This window comes from Schistocerca americana, chromosome 4 (genome assembly GCF_021461395.2).
Source record: "Schistocerca americana isolate TAMUIC-IGC-003095 chromosome 4, iqSchAmer2.1, whole genome shotgun sequence".
NCBI classification, from domain to species: domain Eukaryota; kingdom Metazoa; phylum Arthropoda; class Insecta; order Orthoptera; family Acrididae; genus Schistocerca; species Schistocerca americana.
In genome coordinates, this window is record NC_060122.1 from 757,692,360 (window position 1) to 757,709,267 (window position 16,908).

Here is a 16,908-nt window from a genome sequence, read left to right on the forward strand (position 1 = left end):
TAAGTCGGGAGAGCGTGGAGGCCATGACATGAATTGCTGATCATGATCTCCACCACGACCGATCCATCGGTTTTCCAATCTCCTGTTTAAGAAATGCCGAACATCATGATGGAAGTGCGGTGGAGCACCATCCTGTTGAAAGATGAAGTCGGCGCTGTCAGTCTCCAGTCATGGCAAGAGCCAATTTTCCAGCATGTCCAGATACACGTGTCCTGTAACGTTTTTTTCACAGAAGAGAAAGGGGCCGTAAACTTTAAACCGTGAGATTGCACAAAACACGTTAACTTTTGGTGAATTGCGAATTTGCTGCACGAATGCGTGAGGATTCTCTACCGCCCAGATTCGCACATTGTGTCTGTTCACTTCACCATTAAGAAAAAATGTTCCTTCATCACTGAAAACAAGTTTCGCACTGAACGCATCTTCTTCCATGAGCTGTTGCAACCGCGCCAAAAATTCAAAGCGTTTGACTTTGTCATCGGGTGTCAGGGCTTGAGGCAATTGTAAACGGTAAGGCTTCTGCTTTAGCCTTTTCCGTAAGATTTTCCAAACCGTCGGCTGTGGTACGTATAGCTCCCTGTTTGCTTTACTCGTCGACTTCCACGGGCTACGCTTGAAACTTGCCCGCACGCATTCGACCGTTTCTTCGCTCACTGTAGGCCGACCCGTTGATTTCCCCTTACAGAGGCATCCAGAAGCTTTAAACTGCGCATACCATCGCCGAATGGAGTTAGCAGTTGGTGGATCTTTGTTGAACTTCATCCTGAAGTGTCGTACAACATACGCTTTCTCGGCTCTTGTCACCATTTTGTCTCGCTGCGCTCTCGAGCGCTCTGGCGGCAGAAACCTGAAGTGCGGCCTCAGCCGAACAAAACTTTATGAGTTTTTCTGCGTATCTGAAGTGTGTTGTGACCACATGTCAATGAATGGAGCTACAGTGAATTTATGAAATCACTTCAATCATTTGTAATAGCCCTGTATAATGTTCATGAATTTAGCTATCGTATAGGTGTTGTTCGGGCTGCTGCTGGTGGACACATAGAGCATCTTTGATAGTGTAGCTACAACTTCAAGTGTTTGTGAGTATTTTGCAACCTGTCCAATGTTTGTAGTATGGTTTTATTGATAAATATGGAGGTTTGAAATCAGGTCATTATTTTTGAAACCCCCTATATAATGCCGTATATCATAAGTGAATGAAAATAAACAAAGTAGAATAATTTTTTTGTTTGACTATCACTTATTGCAAATATTGTTCTAGTAGTAAATATAGCAGTACTCAGTTTTTGAACAAGACTCTGAACATGGGATTTCTGTCATAACATACCATCTATCTGGAACCCTGGAACTTTTATTGATCAGACTCACTGATCACATACCTATTTTGTTTAAACAAGTTGAATTGCATGATAAAAACTGTAAAAAAAAATGGATGTCACTGAGATTAAGCATCACTTTATTTTCTACAAGCCATGAACTTATGAACTGGACTATTTGATAGAATGTCCATGTTGCAATCTACATCCTTTACTGTCAAGCTAGTGTGATCACCAAACAGAAATATTTTAGATTCATCTGTCATATTAGAAGGCATGATATGCCTTCTAATATTTAAAAATGAATATTTATTTCATTTGTCTTCTAGGTATTTAGCAGCAATAGGCAGCCTGGGTGGCTGACTAGTGGGATAAGGATATAATGTAGAACAAAGCGGGAATCATATCAAAATGTTAGAAGTATTCCCATTACATGCAGTATTGTAAGGTGCTTAAAATGTTATTAAGAAGACAAAGCGTGTGTGGGATGCAAAGAGAACAGCTAATTCACAAGATAAAATTAAAACCATATGGTCAGTTGTGAAGGAAGAGTCTGGTCAGCAGCACAAGGTCAATGATATAAAGTCAGTTCACAGTAAAAATATTTCTGTTACTGATAAATCAGATATATGTACAGTATTTCACAATCATTTTCTGAGCATTGCTGATGATATAAATAAAAATTTAGCTTCTACAGGGAATCATATAACTCTCTTGGCAAATGTCTTTCCGAGATTGGTGTCTGAAATACTCCTCTGTGATATAGCCAATGGGGAGATTGAGTCAATAATTAAATCACTGAAGACTAAGGACTCTCGTGGTTATGACGTGAGTGCCTAGCAGAATATTAAAGTACTGTGCTGCACATGTTAGCCCTGTATTTAGCCAAATTTGTAATTTTTCCTTTAGGAATTGCCAGTTTCCCGAACGATTAAAGTACTCAGTAATAAAGCTGCTTTATAAAAGGGGAGAAAGGGATAATGTAGAGATTATAGACCTGTTTCTATGCCATCAGTGTTTCCTAAAGTTATTGAAAAAGCTATGTATGTAAGGATAATTGATCATTTTATATCACACGATTTGCTATCAAATGTACAGTTCGGCTTTATAAGTCACTTAACAACTGAAAATATTATAGTCTCTTTTCTCTGTAAGGTACTGGATGGGTTAAACAACAGGTTTCAAACACTGGGCATATTTTTTTGACTTAACTAAGGTGTTTGAGTTGGGTTATTTTGGGGGAGGAGAACAGACAGTGATGTCATCTGTTTCATTGGATTAGGAAAGGACGGGGAAGCAAGTCGGCCGTGCACTTTCGAAGGAACCATCCTGGCATTTGCCGGGAGCAATTTAGGGAAAATCACGGAAAACCTAAATTAGGATGGCCGGACACGAGATTGAAGCGTCATGCTCCCGAATGCAAGTCCAGTGTGCTGCGCCATTAACTAAGGCGTTTGATCACAAAATATTGCTCCAGAAGTTGGACTATTACAGAATACGGGGAGTAGCTCACACTTGGTTCACCTCTTACTTTAGCAACAGACAGCAAAAGCTCATTATTCACAATGTTGAGAATAGCTGTGATGTGGGGTCTGAGTGGGGTACAGTCAAGTGGGGGGGGGGGGGGGGGGGGTTACCCCAGGAATCAGTTTTGGGGCCACTTCTGTTCCTTATCTATGTAAATGATATGCCCTCTAGTATTATGGGTAAATCTAAAATATTTCTGTTTGCTGATGACACTAGCTTGGTAGTAAAGGATGTTGTGTGCAACATTGGCTCAATTTCAAATAGTGCAGTTCATGACCTAAGTTCATAGCTTGTCGAAAATAAACTCATGCTAAATCACAGTAAGACTCATTTTTACAGTTTCTAACACACAATTCAACAAAACCTTACATGTTAATTTCACAGAATGGGCATATGATTAGTGAAACTGAACAGTTCAAATTTCTAGGTGTTAGATGATAAGCTTTTGTAGAAAGCCCACATTCAGGATCTTGTTCAAAGACTTAATGCTGCCATTTTTACTATTCGAATGGTATCTGAAGTGAGTGATCGTTCGGCATGAAAATTAGTCTACTTTGCTGATTTTCATTTGCTTATGTCGTATGGTATTATATTTTGGGGTAACTCTTCCCATTCTAAAAGGATATTTTTGGCTCAGGACAGGCAGTTTGGGCAATATGTGGAGTAAGTTCACGAACCTCTTGTCAACCCCCGTTCACGAGTCTGGTTATTTTGACATTGTCCTCTCAACATTTATGTATTCCTTATTCTTGTTAACAATATTAGCTTATTCCCAAGAATAAGCAGCTTTCACTCAGTTAATACTCCTGCATTTGTAAGGACTTCTGTAACTCTTGTGCAGAAAGGTGCGCAGTATACTGCTGCATCCATTTTCAAAAAGCTACAACTTGAATTCAAAAGTATTAGCAGTAATCCACACACTTTCAAATCAAAACTGAAGAGTTTCCTCATAGGTCACACCTTCTATTCTTGCAAGGAGTTCCTTGAAAAGCCGGCCGGTGTGGCCGAGCGGTTCTAGGCGCTTCAGTCTGGAACCGCGTAACCACTGCTGTCGCAGGTTCGAATCCTGCCTCAGGCATGGCTGTGTGTGATGTCCTTAGGTTAGTTAGGTTTAAGTAGTTCTAAGTTCTAGGGGACTGTTGACCTCATCTGTTAAGTCCCATAGTGCTCAGAGCCATTTGAACCAGTTCCTTGAAAAATCAAGCTGTTTCTTGTATTGTTGATGGCATTTACTTAAACTTGTGGACTGACTTTTTTCAGGTTCATAAACATTTATTTTTATCTGTTATTACTTTTACGTTGTAATTTCATATACTGACATGTTCCATGACCTTGGAGATTTGCTCCTCAATCACAGCTCTTAAAAATTTGACAATAAATAACAGCCAAATAATAAATCACAGAAAAATGAATTGCAGCAGCATGAGGACAGAAGGCACACCACAACAGCATGTGTCCCTGCATTAGAAGAGAGTGATTAGGTCCCCTGGGAGGGTTAAATGGAAACTGTGGCTCTTTCAACAGTGATGCACCACAAACAGGTGTGTCCTCTGATGTAAATAGTCATGTGATGAAGCCACACATGGAGTGCATCGCATCCAGCAACTCTCTCATCTAACGGCTCTTAAGTGTCTCAATAAAAGATGACATTGTAACTCACAAGGGAGACAGCATATTGTACAATACTGTAGTTTCTCACAAGTGTCATACTGAAGTACAGCAACACATAATGTATCTCTGTTGAAAGTTTGCGGAGATGCACATAGTCTATGAATCAATGAAAACTAGTTATGAAAGAATCAGTGCAAATGGGATTTGTGGGTAGATTAAAATGAGATGACTTATAGTTAACAATGTTTTGCAAGGTAGAAATAAGAAGCCACAATGCTAAAAACTAGTTTTTATTGTGAATACATGCAATTTACTATATAAACTGCCGCCAGAATTGAGAAATACATAGGACCACGAAGTGCTTATATGATAATGATAAAATAATAGTTTTACAGGAACAAGGTAAGGCAAGTGGGAACAGTAATAATATGAACTTTTTTCTGTATGCTAAGTGATCTTGGCTTGTGCCAAGGATCCTGAATGTGGAACTGGATGCACAAGTTCGACAAAGGAGACAGGGACATAAAAATTAACTTTTACTTTGAGCTTCCTTTCCATCAGAATAAAAAATAATGAATATCACCTTAGACAAACTATTAGTTACAAGTCAACATTCAACCTTTTTTTTCCTACTGTCACAGTAGAAGACTGAACAATATTTCAGTTAATACTACCACACAATACTAATGCCTAAGAAAGTAAGTTAGCATAACATGACTTTGTGAAAAAGGATCAAAGGAACATCTTTGGTTTCATATGTTGTTAAATTCCCACTGTGCTCAAAATGAAGCACACATCCACAGAACATGATATGAGCAACACACTGATTTTTGTTATCTTCGAATCAAATGCCTATTCTGTGCAGAGATTGCCGTTTTCCTACACAGACAGTGCAATTTCTGTGTAGAAAGAAATCTACACTGTCATTCACATTGATTGCTCATTTCTTTTTCTTTCTTTTTTTCTTATTCATTTTCCCTTCACTCAGTCATCTTAACTTTTGGCACTAGTGTCAAAAGTTGCACACTAGTCCCATTAAGTCTATAAATGGAGTAACTGCATGCAATATAATTTGTAATAATGAAAGTACAATGCTCACCTCAAAAAATTTAACAAAAGCACTGCATTTATACAATGCAGAGTGCTGAGATGCAAACTGCAACAATGACTCTGCACACTTCCTCCTTTCCTCAATGACATCATCTTCAAACCTGTAAATAAAGACTGAAAATCTTTCTGTGAAAATATTTAAACTGACGGATTTAATGAGAAAAAAGTAATACACACCGTCCAAAAAATTTTGCTTTCACAAATGGTGGAAAAGTGTCCTTCAGATACAGCTTTTTATGTTTTATCTGCAGTTGGTTATGAAGTTTCTTGAAGTCATTGTATCTCTTCCATACAACTGTCTTTGCCACTGCCTCAGGAGATGACTCTGCATATACCTATTTTTTTTAAATAAATAAATAAAATGAGAAACTATTTACACATTTAAACAAAATACCAATGAAAGAATAAAATATTCAACAATCTAAATTTCCTTAATACATACTTTTTACAGCATTTTAAGAAGAGACAGAGACAGAGACAGAGAGAGAGAGAGAGAGAGAGAGAGAGAGAGAGAGAGAGAGAGAGAGAGAGAGAGAGATGATGTGCCACGAAGGAATTATCCAAATGGGACAGAAATCTGTAGATATGCTTACATGTATGGACAAACAAAATTCAGAAAAATTGGACAATTTATTAAAGAGAAAGAGCTTCATAAATAACACACAACACTTTGATCCACCTCTGGCCCTTACGCAAGCAGTTATTTGGTTTGGCATTGACCAATAGTGTTATTGGATATCCTCCTGGGGGACGTCATGCCACATTCTGTCCAATTGGCGTGTTAAATAGTCAGAACCCTGAACTGGTTGGAGGGCCCTGCCCATAATGCTCTAAATGTTCTCAGCTGGGGAGAGATATGACGAGTTTTACTGGGCAAGGTACGGTTTGGCAAGCATGAAGGCAAGCAGTAGAAACTCTCACCATGTGTGCGCATCATTATCTTGCTGAAATGTAAACACATAATGGCTTGCCATTAAGGCCAAGAAAATGAGGCATAGAATACTGTTAATGTACCGCTGTGCTGTAAGGGTGCCACAGATGATGTGCAGAGGGGTCCTGACATGAAAAAAAGGCTTCCCAGATCATCATTTCTAGCTGCTGAGCCATATGGCAACAGCATCAGGTTAGTATCCCAATGTTGTCCAGGGCATCTCCAGACAAATCTTCAGCCTGGAATCTCATTGACTGGAGTAGAAATTTCTTCAGTGATGAGAGCCCTGATAACCAGGGAAGGTGCGTCTGGAGATGCCCTGGTCAGTGGTGGGATACCAACTTGACCGTTGCCTTTCGTATGGCCCAACAGCCAGGAGTTATAGTCAGGGGTATCATTTCATTTCGTAGCAGAACTCCTTTGGTTGTCATCTGTGGCACCTTTGGTTGTAATCTGTGAAATTCTAACAGCATAGTGTTACACTGACAATATTTTATGCTCCATTTTATTGCCCTTTATGGCAAGCCTTCCAGTGCTTACATTTCAGCAAGATAATGGCTGCCCACACACACAGCGCAAGCTTCTACTGCTTGCCTTCATGCTTGTTTGGAGCATTATTGGTAACACCTTCCTACCATCATGGTATTTTCATGATCTGACATGCCAACTGTCCATAATTTGGCACAATGTCACTCATTAGAACATCCAACAACTCTATCAAAAGTATGCCAAGCTGAATAATTGCTTGCATAAGGGCTAAAGGTGCATTATCGTGTTATTGACTTGCTCAATTTGTGGAGCTCTTTTTCTTGAATAAATCCTCCAATTTTTCTGAGATTGTAATCATTTGTTTGTCTGTACGTCTACATCACGTCTACCAACTTCCATCCCATCCACATAATTCCTTTGTGGTGTGGTTCTTTACAAAAAAAATAATTTAAAGAATCTTAGAGTGTATTTTGTTATCAGTTGTGGTAAAAAACAATCGGTATTTACAGATGAACAAGACTGATACTAAGAAGGTACAAGTGGTAGTCAAAAAATTACAGAACTATTGTTTTGTTTGTTTCCAGGTTAATTATTTGGACTTTTATTGGTCCCGTTACATACAAAAGCAGCTATGTGTACGAGCACTGGACAAGTCGATTTATATGTATACAAGTGAAGGCGAATTAAAAATAATGTACTTCATATTTTAAAATATTCTTAAATGAGTACAAGCAGTGACAGTGTAAATATGAGTTGCAAAATTTACAAAAGGTTTTGATATCAGTATTTGCTTTCTAGTTTTTGAGAATTTATCCTATGTGGGAAGTATAGTTTTGGTACAGGGCTCTGTTGATTTATGTAATACTTGTACATAAGTTTTATTGTGTCTAATAAAGTGATCACAGATTTCACATTTTTTTTCAAATCTATTTGGTTTAAAGAATACTGAAGTTTCAAATGAAGATACATGGCAAAGGAGAAATAACAGAGATTGTAAACAATGTTTTATCCTAATCTCAAGGTTTGCATCCATATATGATTCTAATGGCTCTTTTTTGCAGTTTGATGTTCTGATAGGTGCTTAAGTTTTACCAAAGCGTGACCTCATATTTTAAGGTGAGAGTGAAAGTCAGTGTGAAATGCATTCTTTGGTATTCTCTCTTAACAACACTAGGATTTTAGTGAGCAAAAAGAAGATAGGAGGTCTTGCCCAGTTTTTCATAAAGATACTGAATGTGTTCCTTTTTGCAGTCATAATCCAAAGAAATTGGTTTATTTACTGTTAACATCTGGTGCATTATTTGCAAAGAGAAATGCAATGTGCATATCCTTGTTCAGAACACTGTGAAATTTTCTGTTGTTTTAATAATAAAAATATCACGAGGTAAGCTTTTGGCTGAAAGGCCTTTTGCAAAATTTATACAAAACCCACACACACATACGTTCATGCAAACGCAACTCTCACACACGACAGCTGTCTCAGTCTTGCCTCAGCAGCCAGACAGAGGTCATGTGTGTGAGAGTTGTGTTTGTGTGAATATGTGTTTGTTATGTTGCCTAATGCAGAAGGAAGACTTTTCGCCAAAAGCTTCTTTGTTTAGCGTCTTTTGATGTGCCTCTCTCTTACTCAGTATCTAACCACAAAGGTTAGGTAAAATCTCACAACAAGAAGCGATAGAGCAATTAGATGAAAAGAAGCAGAAATTACAAGCATTGGCCGAACGACTTAGAAGATACAAAAAAAGTGAAAATAGAAGGAAACAAAACCAAACATTCAACACAAACCAAAAGAAATTTTACCAGACAATAGGTAACACACACACATTAAAGTAGACAATCCACCAAGCATAACAGACATGGAACACTTCTGGAGCAACATATGGTCAAACCCGGTACAACATAACAGGCATGCACGGTGGATACAAGCAGAAACACACACATACAAGATGATACCGCGGATGCCTGAAGTGATAATTTTGCAACATGAAGTCACCCAAGCAATTAATTCTACTCACAATTGGAAAGCCCCTGGAAAAGATAAAATAGCAAATTTCTGGCTAAAAAAGTTCACCTCAACACATTCACATCTAACTAAATTATTTAACAGTTACATTGCAGACCCATACACATTCCCTGATACACTTACACATGGAATAACTTATCTGAAACCTAAAGATCAAGCAGACACAGCAAACCCAGCTAAATATCGCCCCACAACGTGCCTACCAACAATATACAAAATATTAACTTCAGTCATTACACAGAAATTAATAACACATACAACACAGAACAAAATTATAAATGAAGAACAAAAAGGCTGTTGCAAAGGAGCACGAGGATGTAAAGAGCAACTGATAATAGATGCAGAGGTGACATATCAAGCTAAAACTAAACAAAGGTCACTACATTACGCATACATTGATTACCAAAAAGCTTTTGATAGTGTACCCCACTCATGGTTACTACAAATATTGGAAATATACAAAGTAGATCCTAAACTGATACAGTTCCTAAACATAGTAATGAAAAATTGGAAAACCACACTTAATATACAAACAAATTCAAATAATATCACATCACAGCCAATACAGATTAAGCATGAAATATACCAAGGAGACTCATTAAGTCCTTTCTGGTTCTGCCTTGCTCTGAACCCACTATCCAACATGCTAAATAATACAAATTATGGATACAATATTACTGGAACATACCAACACAAAATCACACATTTGCTATACATGGATGATCTAAAACTACTGGCAGCAACAAATCAACAACTCAACCAATTACTAAAGATAAGAGAAGTATTCAGCAATGATATAAATATGGCTTTTGGAACAGACAAATGTAAGAAAAATAGCATAGTCAAGGGAAAACACACTAAACAAGAAGATTACATATTGGATAACCACAACGATTGCATAGAAGCGATGGAAAAAACAGATGCCTATAAATATCTAGGATACAGACAAAAAATAGGAATAGATAATACAAATATTGAAGAAGAACTAAAAGAAAAATATAGACAAAGACTAACAAAAATACTGAAAACAGAATTGACAGCAAGAAACAAGACAAAAGCTATAAATACTTATGCTATACCAATATTGACCTACGCATTTGGAGTAGTGAAATGGAGTAACATAGACCTAGAAGCACTCAATACACTTACACGATCACATTGCCAAAAATATAGAACACATCACATACATTCAGCAACAGAAAGATTCACATTAAGCAGAAAGGAAGGAGGAAGGGGATTTATCGACATAGAAAACCTACATTATGGACAGGTAGACAATTTAAGAAAATTCTTTCTAGAACGAGCAGAAACTAGCAAAATACACATAGCAATCACTCATATAAATACATTGGCTACACCACTGCAATTTCATAACCACTTCTACAACCCTCTAGATCACATAACATCAACATATACGAAGAAAGTAAATTGGAAAAACACTACATGGCAAGCACCCGTATCATCCAACACAGCCACACATCGATCAAGACGCATCCAACACATGGCTAAGAAAAGGCAATATATACAGTGAGACGGAAGGATTCATGATCGAAATACAAGATCAAACAATAAACACCAGATATTACAGCAAGCATATTATTAGAGATCCCAATACCACAACAGATAAATGCAGACTTTGCAAACAACAAATAGAAACAGTAGATCACATCACAAGCGGATGTACAATACTAGCAAATACAGAATACCCCAGAAGACATGACAATGTAGCAAAAATAATACATCAACAGCTTGCCTCACAACATAAACTTATAAAACAACATGTTCCCACATACAAGTATGCACCACAAAATGTACTGGAGAATGATGAATACAAATTATACTGGAACAGAACCATTATAACAGATAAAACACCACCACATAACAAACCTGACATCATACTCACCAATAAAAAGAAGAAATTAACACAACTAATCGAAATATCCATACCCAATACAACAAATATACAAAAGAAAACAGGAGAAAAAATTAAAAAATACATCCAACTGGCTGAGGAAGTCAATGACATGTAGCATCAGGATAAAGTTGACATTATACCAATTATACTGTCAACTACAGGAGTCATACTACACAATATCCACCAGTACATCAATGCAATACAGCTACAGCCAAACTTATATATACAACTACAGAAATCCCTAATTATTGATACATGTTCAATCACCCGAAAGTTCCTAAATGCAATATAGAATATACCGTACAGTTAAAAGGAAGTCACGCTTGATCAAGGTCCACGTCACATTCCATTTTTGACCAGACATAACATCTGAGAAAAGAAAGAAAGAATAATAATAACAATAACATAAATTTTGAAACTTCCTGGCAGATTAAAACTGTGTGCCTGACCGAGACTCGATCTCGGGACCTTTGCCTTTCGCGGGCAAGTGCTCTACCATCTGAGCTACCGAAGCACGACTCACGGGCGGAAATCACAGCTTTACTTCTGCCAGTATCTCGTCTCCTACCTTCCAAACTTTACAGAAGCTCTCCTGCAAACCTTGCAGAACTAGCACTCCCGAAAGAAAGGATAGAGCAGAGACATGGCTTAGCCACAGGCTGGGGGATGTTTCCAGAATGAGATTTTCACTCTGCAGCGGAGTGTGCACTGATATGAAACTTCCTGGCAGATTAAAACTGTGTGCCCGACCGAGACTCGAACTCGGGACCTTTGCCTTATGCGGGCAAGTGCTCTACCATCTGAGCTACCGAAGCATGACTCACGCCCGGTACTCACAGCTTTACTTCTGCCAGTATCTCGTCTCCTACCTTCCAAACTTTACAGAAGCTCTTCTGCAAACCTTGCAGAACTAGCACTCCGCTGTATCCTTTCTTTCGGGAAATATTTTAACAGAATAACTACAATGATAGTATCTGAACAAGGTGAAGCCTCCCGTGGTGGAGATGATGCAGATTTTGCATCAATAGAGGAAGAATTAAATACCCTGAATCAATCAACTACAGAGGAAGCTGTCAGTCCTGTTAAAAAACTGTGATCAGTGAAGTTGAGTCATAAGCTCTATGCATCAAGAAAGTGCAGAGAAATTACTAAAGCTATGGATGAATACACTACAGCAAAACAGACCACACTCTTCAAAGTAGAAATTCCATCTTCAGAAGAAAATGAACCAAAGCACCCTTGCCCCTCTTGCCAGGAATTTTTAACGAATATCAATTCAGTTGTTGAATATTGTGCACGTTTTAACTATTATTCAAGGGACATTTTCAAAGAAGACAATTCTGGACCATGTTCCATCAGTATCAAAGTACATGGTAGACAAATCAAGAAATGTGAGATCTGTAAAAGGAGTCTTTGGAAGACCAGATACCTATTATCGTCATCCTGTAGAAGCAGCTCAAGTTCAAATAGTGCAGCCATTTTATCTGGAAGATAAATGGGACTGTTCTCGCCAGAGTGCCAACAAAAAAGACACTAGAACTCTTTAACAGTTGAAGGTCCAAAAGTTATGAAAGTGAAGAGGTACATGACTCCCAGTATTAAAGAAACTTTTGCAGTTTATAAGAGCAACTATACAACTTCACATATTGGAAGATCATAATTTTATGCACTACGACCTAAGTAGGTAGTTCCACACCCATCTACAGTGTCTGTTTATGTTTGTAATTCACGAATTTTGAACTTTGTTTGCTAACTTTGAAGAACTTACTGGAGTACATGACGTATGACACCTCTGTTGGGAGTGTGAAGTCATTAGTAGTCTGTGACATAAAGCGACAGACTTGTTAGCTTCAAGAATGTGGTGACTGCCCTGGAAAGGGAGGACTGCCTTTACAGACACTTGTCTGGAAGACGTAGCAGATAACTCTGCAGAAATTACATATACAACATGGGAGTAAAATAAGCTAATTAAGAAAACTGTTACCTTTGACAGTTTAACTGATGAACTCGGTAAATGGTCAGTGAAAGCAGTAACACACTAGCATCTGAAATTGCAACAACAACACATTGCAGAAGTAAAAGGGTGTGTACAGGCTGAAAAACTATGTTTAGTGTTTCACTGTGATTTTGCCGACAACTGGTTAGTAATTATCTCACAAGAAGTACAAGGGAATCATTGGAGCAATGCCCAGGTTTCAATTTTTACAGGAGTGACATATTTTCAAAACAAGACCACAAGTTTGCAATGCACAAAATTCTTCAACTGCAAACAGGGGCAGAGAAGCTCATCATTATTTCTGATGGTGCTCCTAGTCATTTTAAAAATCGTTACCAACTGTTTGAACTGAGTAAGTTGCTTGTGCCAACTGACTGGGTATACAGTGCTACTGGTCAATGGAAGGGGCCTTGTGATGGTGTAGGAGGACTGCTGAAGCACCATGCTACACCACAGCCCTCATTCTTTTGTCCAAAGAGGAAATCGAAGAATTCTGTGAGCAGAAAAAAGAAGAATGGTCCAACAAACTATTCCTGTGAAAGGAATTCAGAAGACACATTTTTAGAATCAAAGTGATGGGCAAACTCATATTGCATGCACTTAAAGAGCAAGAAAGAAGAAATTTCATTCATTCGGCCAACACCTCAGAAACAGCAGGATAATATTCAAAACAAAAACCTGAGAAGGGGGATGTTTGTGGTATGTGTGTATGACTTTGTGACTGATGGATTGCAGAGGTTATAGACACCAGTTATGAGTTAAACAACATTGTAGCGAACTTTATGCTACCACATGGACCAGATGCTGGATATAGATTTCCAGCTGAAGGACAGCAACAACGCTATCAATGCTCACTTCCAGTTTACAATGTTTTGAAGATTGTAAGTACTCCAGTTCCTATTGGTTCAACAGGAAGGCATCACTCTATATCAAAGAAAGATATTGAAGCAGTGGAACACATTTTTAGTTCATTGACTGGCTAATTTAAATACAAAACAGAGTGCACAGAAGTTGCATAAATTGAAACCTTTTAAGTACCTGAACCTTTCACATACATTTTGAAACCATTTAAAATGCATGAAAAAGGAGAGTCTTACTCATCTTTTAAAACTAAAATTATGTTAAATAAGGCTACATTTTGATTTTTATGGGCCTGTTATGTGATAATATGTGATAATATAACAGGTTTTATGTATGGCAAAAATTTCAATTGTTTATAAAACCTGTTCAACCTAAAATTGGAAGCTCTCCTTTTCAAGGAATGTAGAACTATATGGTACTAATCAACAGAAAAAAAATCAAAATTTTATGGACAGCCATTCTTGAAAAAAAAATTTTCTCCGTAAATTCTACAAAAAATGTTCAGAATGATACAGTAAAAGAACTTTTACAGGTAAGTCCAAGTGGAGGAATTATTTTTAATCATGTAGCAATTAATTTACAAAAAAAAAAAACCAACAAAATATCTAGAACTGTTCCAGAAATACAGCATTTTACAATTTTTTTCCAGAATTCACATCTTCAAAATGGTATGCCCAGCATCATCTTTGGATGGTTATATCTCTGAGCAGAATTTTTTTTTGGAGAAAACAAAAAATATGTGTTCCTTCCTTACTAATGTAATCCTTATAAAGTAGGCTATTTGACTGTGTAAACAACAACATCCTTTTAAGTTAATTAGAATTTCATTGCATCAATGTAACTTCCGTGACATGGTTCAAAAGTCATATATATCTAACCAGACACAAGAAGTGTCAACAGGAAATAGCCTTGTATCATGTTGTCAATCGTCATCCGACGGGAAGACAATCAACATGGCATTTTAATTGCAGTGTGGTCCACAGACAAAGCAAAAGTTTTGGATTACAAAGATTTGCCACACTTACAGTCATTAGCTACATTTTATTTGGTGATGATAGCAATAGTTGTGCTATTTTGGCTGCGTGACAATTTTCAAGTGACTCCAAAACAATCTGCATAAGTTTTCAGGTAAAATATATTGTAAGAAAGTTCAATACTATAAATCTGGACAAGTTTCAACGTAACTATTTGCTCCCTTACAGAACTGCATCATATAAATTTTACAAGCACAGTTGTTCTTATTTTTGCTAACAGTTGAAAAGGCTCTTCAAATATGGATGATTAGATAAAAGAATTAGTTAAGAACAGACCGCAATGTGTGAAAGTGGAAACAGAATATATGATAAATGCTGAAGAGAAAGGGTCAAAGATACCACTGAAGGCCATAAAACCAGTAACATTCTAAAAATTTAAAGAGAAGCCACAGAAGATAATGATGAAATGAACTGTTAAGAAAAATGTGTTGAGAATGGTTGTCTTCTAAAAAGGATATACAAATCCAGCCAGTGACCCAAAAGAGCGCCGTGGTGTAAATATCAGCGATGTCAGTATACATGACTACTCAGAAAAAGAAGTGAAATAGCAGGAAAATTATCAACTAAAAAATTATTAGCGTAATTTTGCACATGATAAAAACTTTATACCATGCTAAAGTTGTGTGAACAATGAACATAAATGAAGAACTGGAAATAGCTAATTAATTGCATTTAACTGCTCTTAAATCTGACATAAAAATTTATGGCTATGATGTTAATCGTAATGGTATCGGTGATTCCAGGACGGGGTGGGCTTGGGCTATTAAAAAAAAAACTATTTTACAATGCCTAGAAACTTAACAGCCTCAGAAATTTTCTCATTATTGTCGTTTGTATTGTAATAGATTCAGAAAAAAACTTCGCTTACTGTAGCTAATTTGATACATAATTTCTGAACTCAGACCCTCTTCCCCCAGTCCGAAATCCAGAATTCGACTCTGGATAATTCTAAACAAATGAGTCTTTAAAATTCACATCAATAACATTAACTTGGGAGTTTCCGATACAGATTTGATACCTAAATGATTTATGTAACGGGAACTTTCGACTCGATTTACACCTTATAATTTTCGAACGTCTAAACCGACACTATCTGTACTCCCATTAGTTTGATCCTTTTCGTATCAGGCCAACAGGTATGTCGTTAACAAATTATGATACACTGTCTTTGTGCAGTATACTAGCGTTGTACGTGCCAGCAGCATAGTACATGTGATGAGCGACATCAGTCAGTTAATATTTCCTGAAACTAATTAGCAGAGGTAGATTAAATATGCTCCTGAACTCGTCGGAATAGTGGCTGCAAACATTAATCAAATTTCTGAAGGACTCTCAGACAACAATCTGAATCGATGGTAATTGGAATAATAATATGCATACTTACTATTGACGTTACTTTGTAAACGGTGAAACCTTTTTTATGTTTTCTCGGATCAGATACAATAAATTTTCTAATCCAGTTATCATGACTTGGTGTCATTATCGTCGCGTTCTTCAATCCATGAATCAACAGTCATCAATTGCTTGTGTATCTCTTCTGGAGAACTATGTAATCATTTTCATAAATATTACATAACAACACAGGCACAACACAGTCTGCTCTATTTACATGCCGCACCTAAACCCTTCAATACTTGACACCTTGCGTCAAAACAAAACGTCACATGCGCAAAATATTATCTTTGGTATCCCAGCAATGAACAAACCTCTCTGACCTTTTTAAACACGAAAACATAGCAACCCCGTTTACATGGGGCTCCCAAGACCGGATTACGTAAACCGATTTCTCAGTGTCGCTTCTGGGTTGCCAAGGCCACTGGTTTAGATTGTCCAGTTACATCTTGTTTTCAGAATATTCGGTTAATATGGACTTATTGTGAAGTCAACGAGAAGCAGAAATATTAGACTGAACAAGTATCTGTAACATATAAGTGAAGAGAAATTATGTTGATCTGCTGTTTTCCAGACGCCATATTTAACTGTGCTAGCAAACCCACTTCAGACCACATGTAAACACGAGAGCGAAAAGCGGTTTTCAAAATTCAGTTTTCGTCTTTCTGAAGATGTGTCGCATGTAAACGTAATGTACAGCCTT

The 16,908-nt window shown here is 37.3% G+C and overlaps 1 protein-coding gene across 1 annotated transcript in view; it reads right to left on the minus strand.

Moving 5' to 3' along the window:
• Positions 1-16,453, minus strand: part of LOC124612789 (ribosomal protein S6 kinase delta-1) — a 186,600-nt gene extending 170,147 nt beyond the window's left edge. The window contains exons 1-3 of the mRNA XM_047141187.1: positions 16,198-16,453; positions 5,742-5,899; positions 5,554-5,665 (exon numbers count right to left, since the gene is read on the minus strand). Coding sequence (XP_046997143.1) covers positions 5,554-5,665; positions 5,742-5,899; positions 16,198-16,293 — 366 coding nt within the window. The 5' untranslated portion in view covers positions 16,294-16,453. The remainder of the gene's footprint in view (positions 1-5,553; positions 5,666-5,741; positions 5,900-16,197) is intronic.
• Positions 16,454-16,908: the final 455 nt, after the last annotated feature.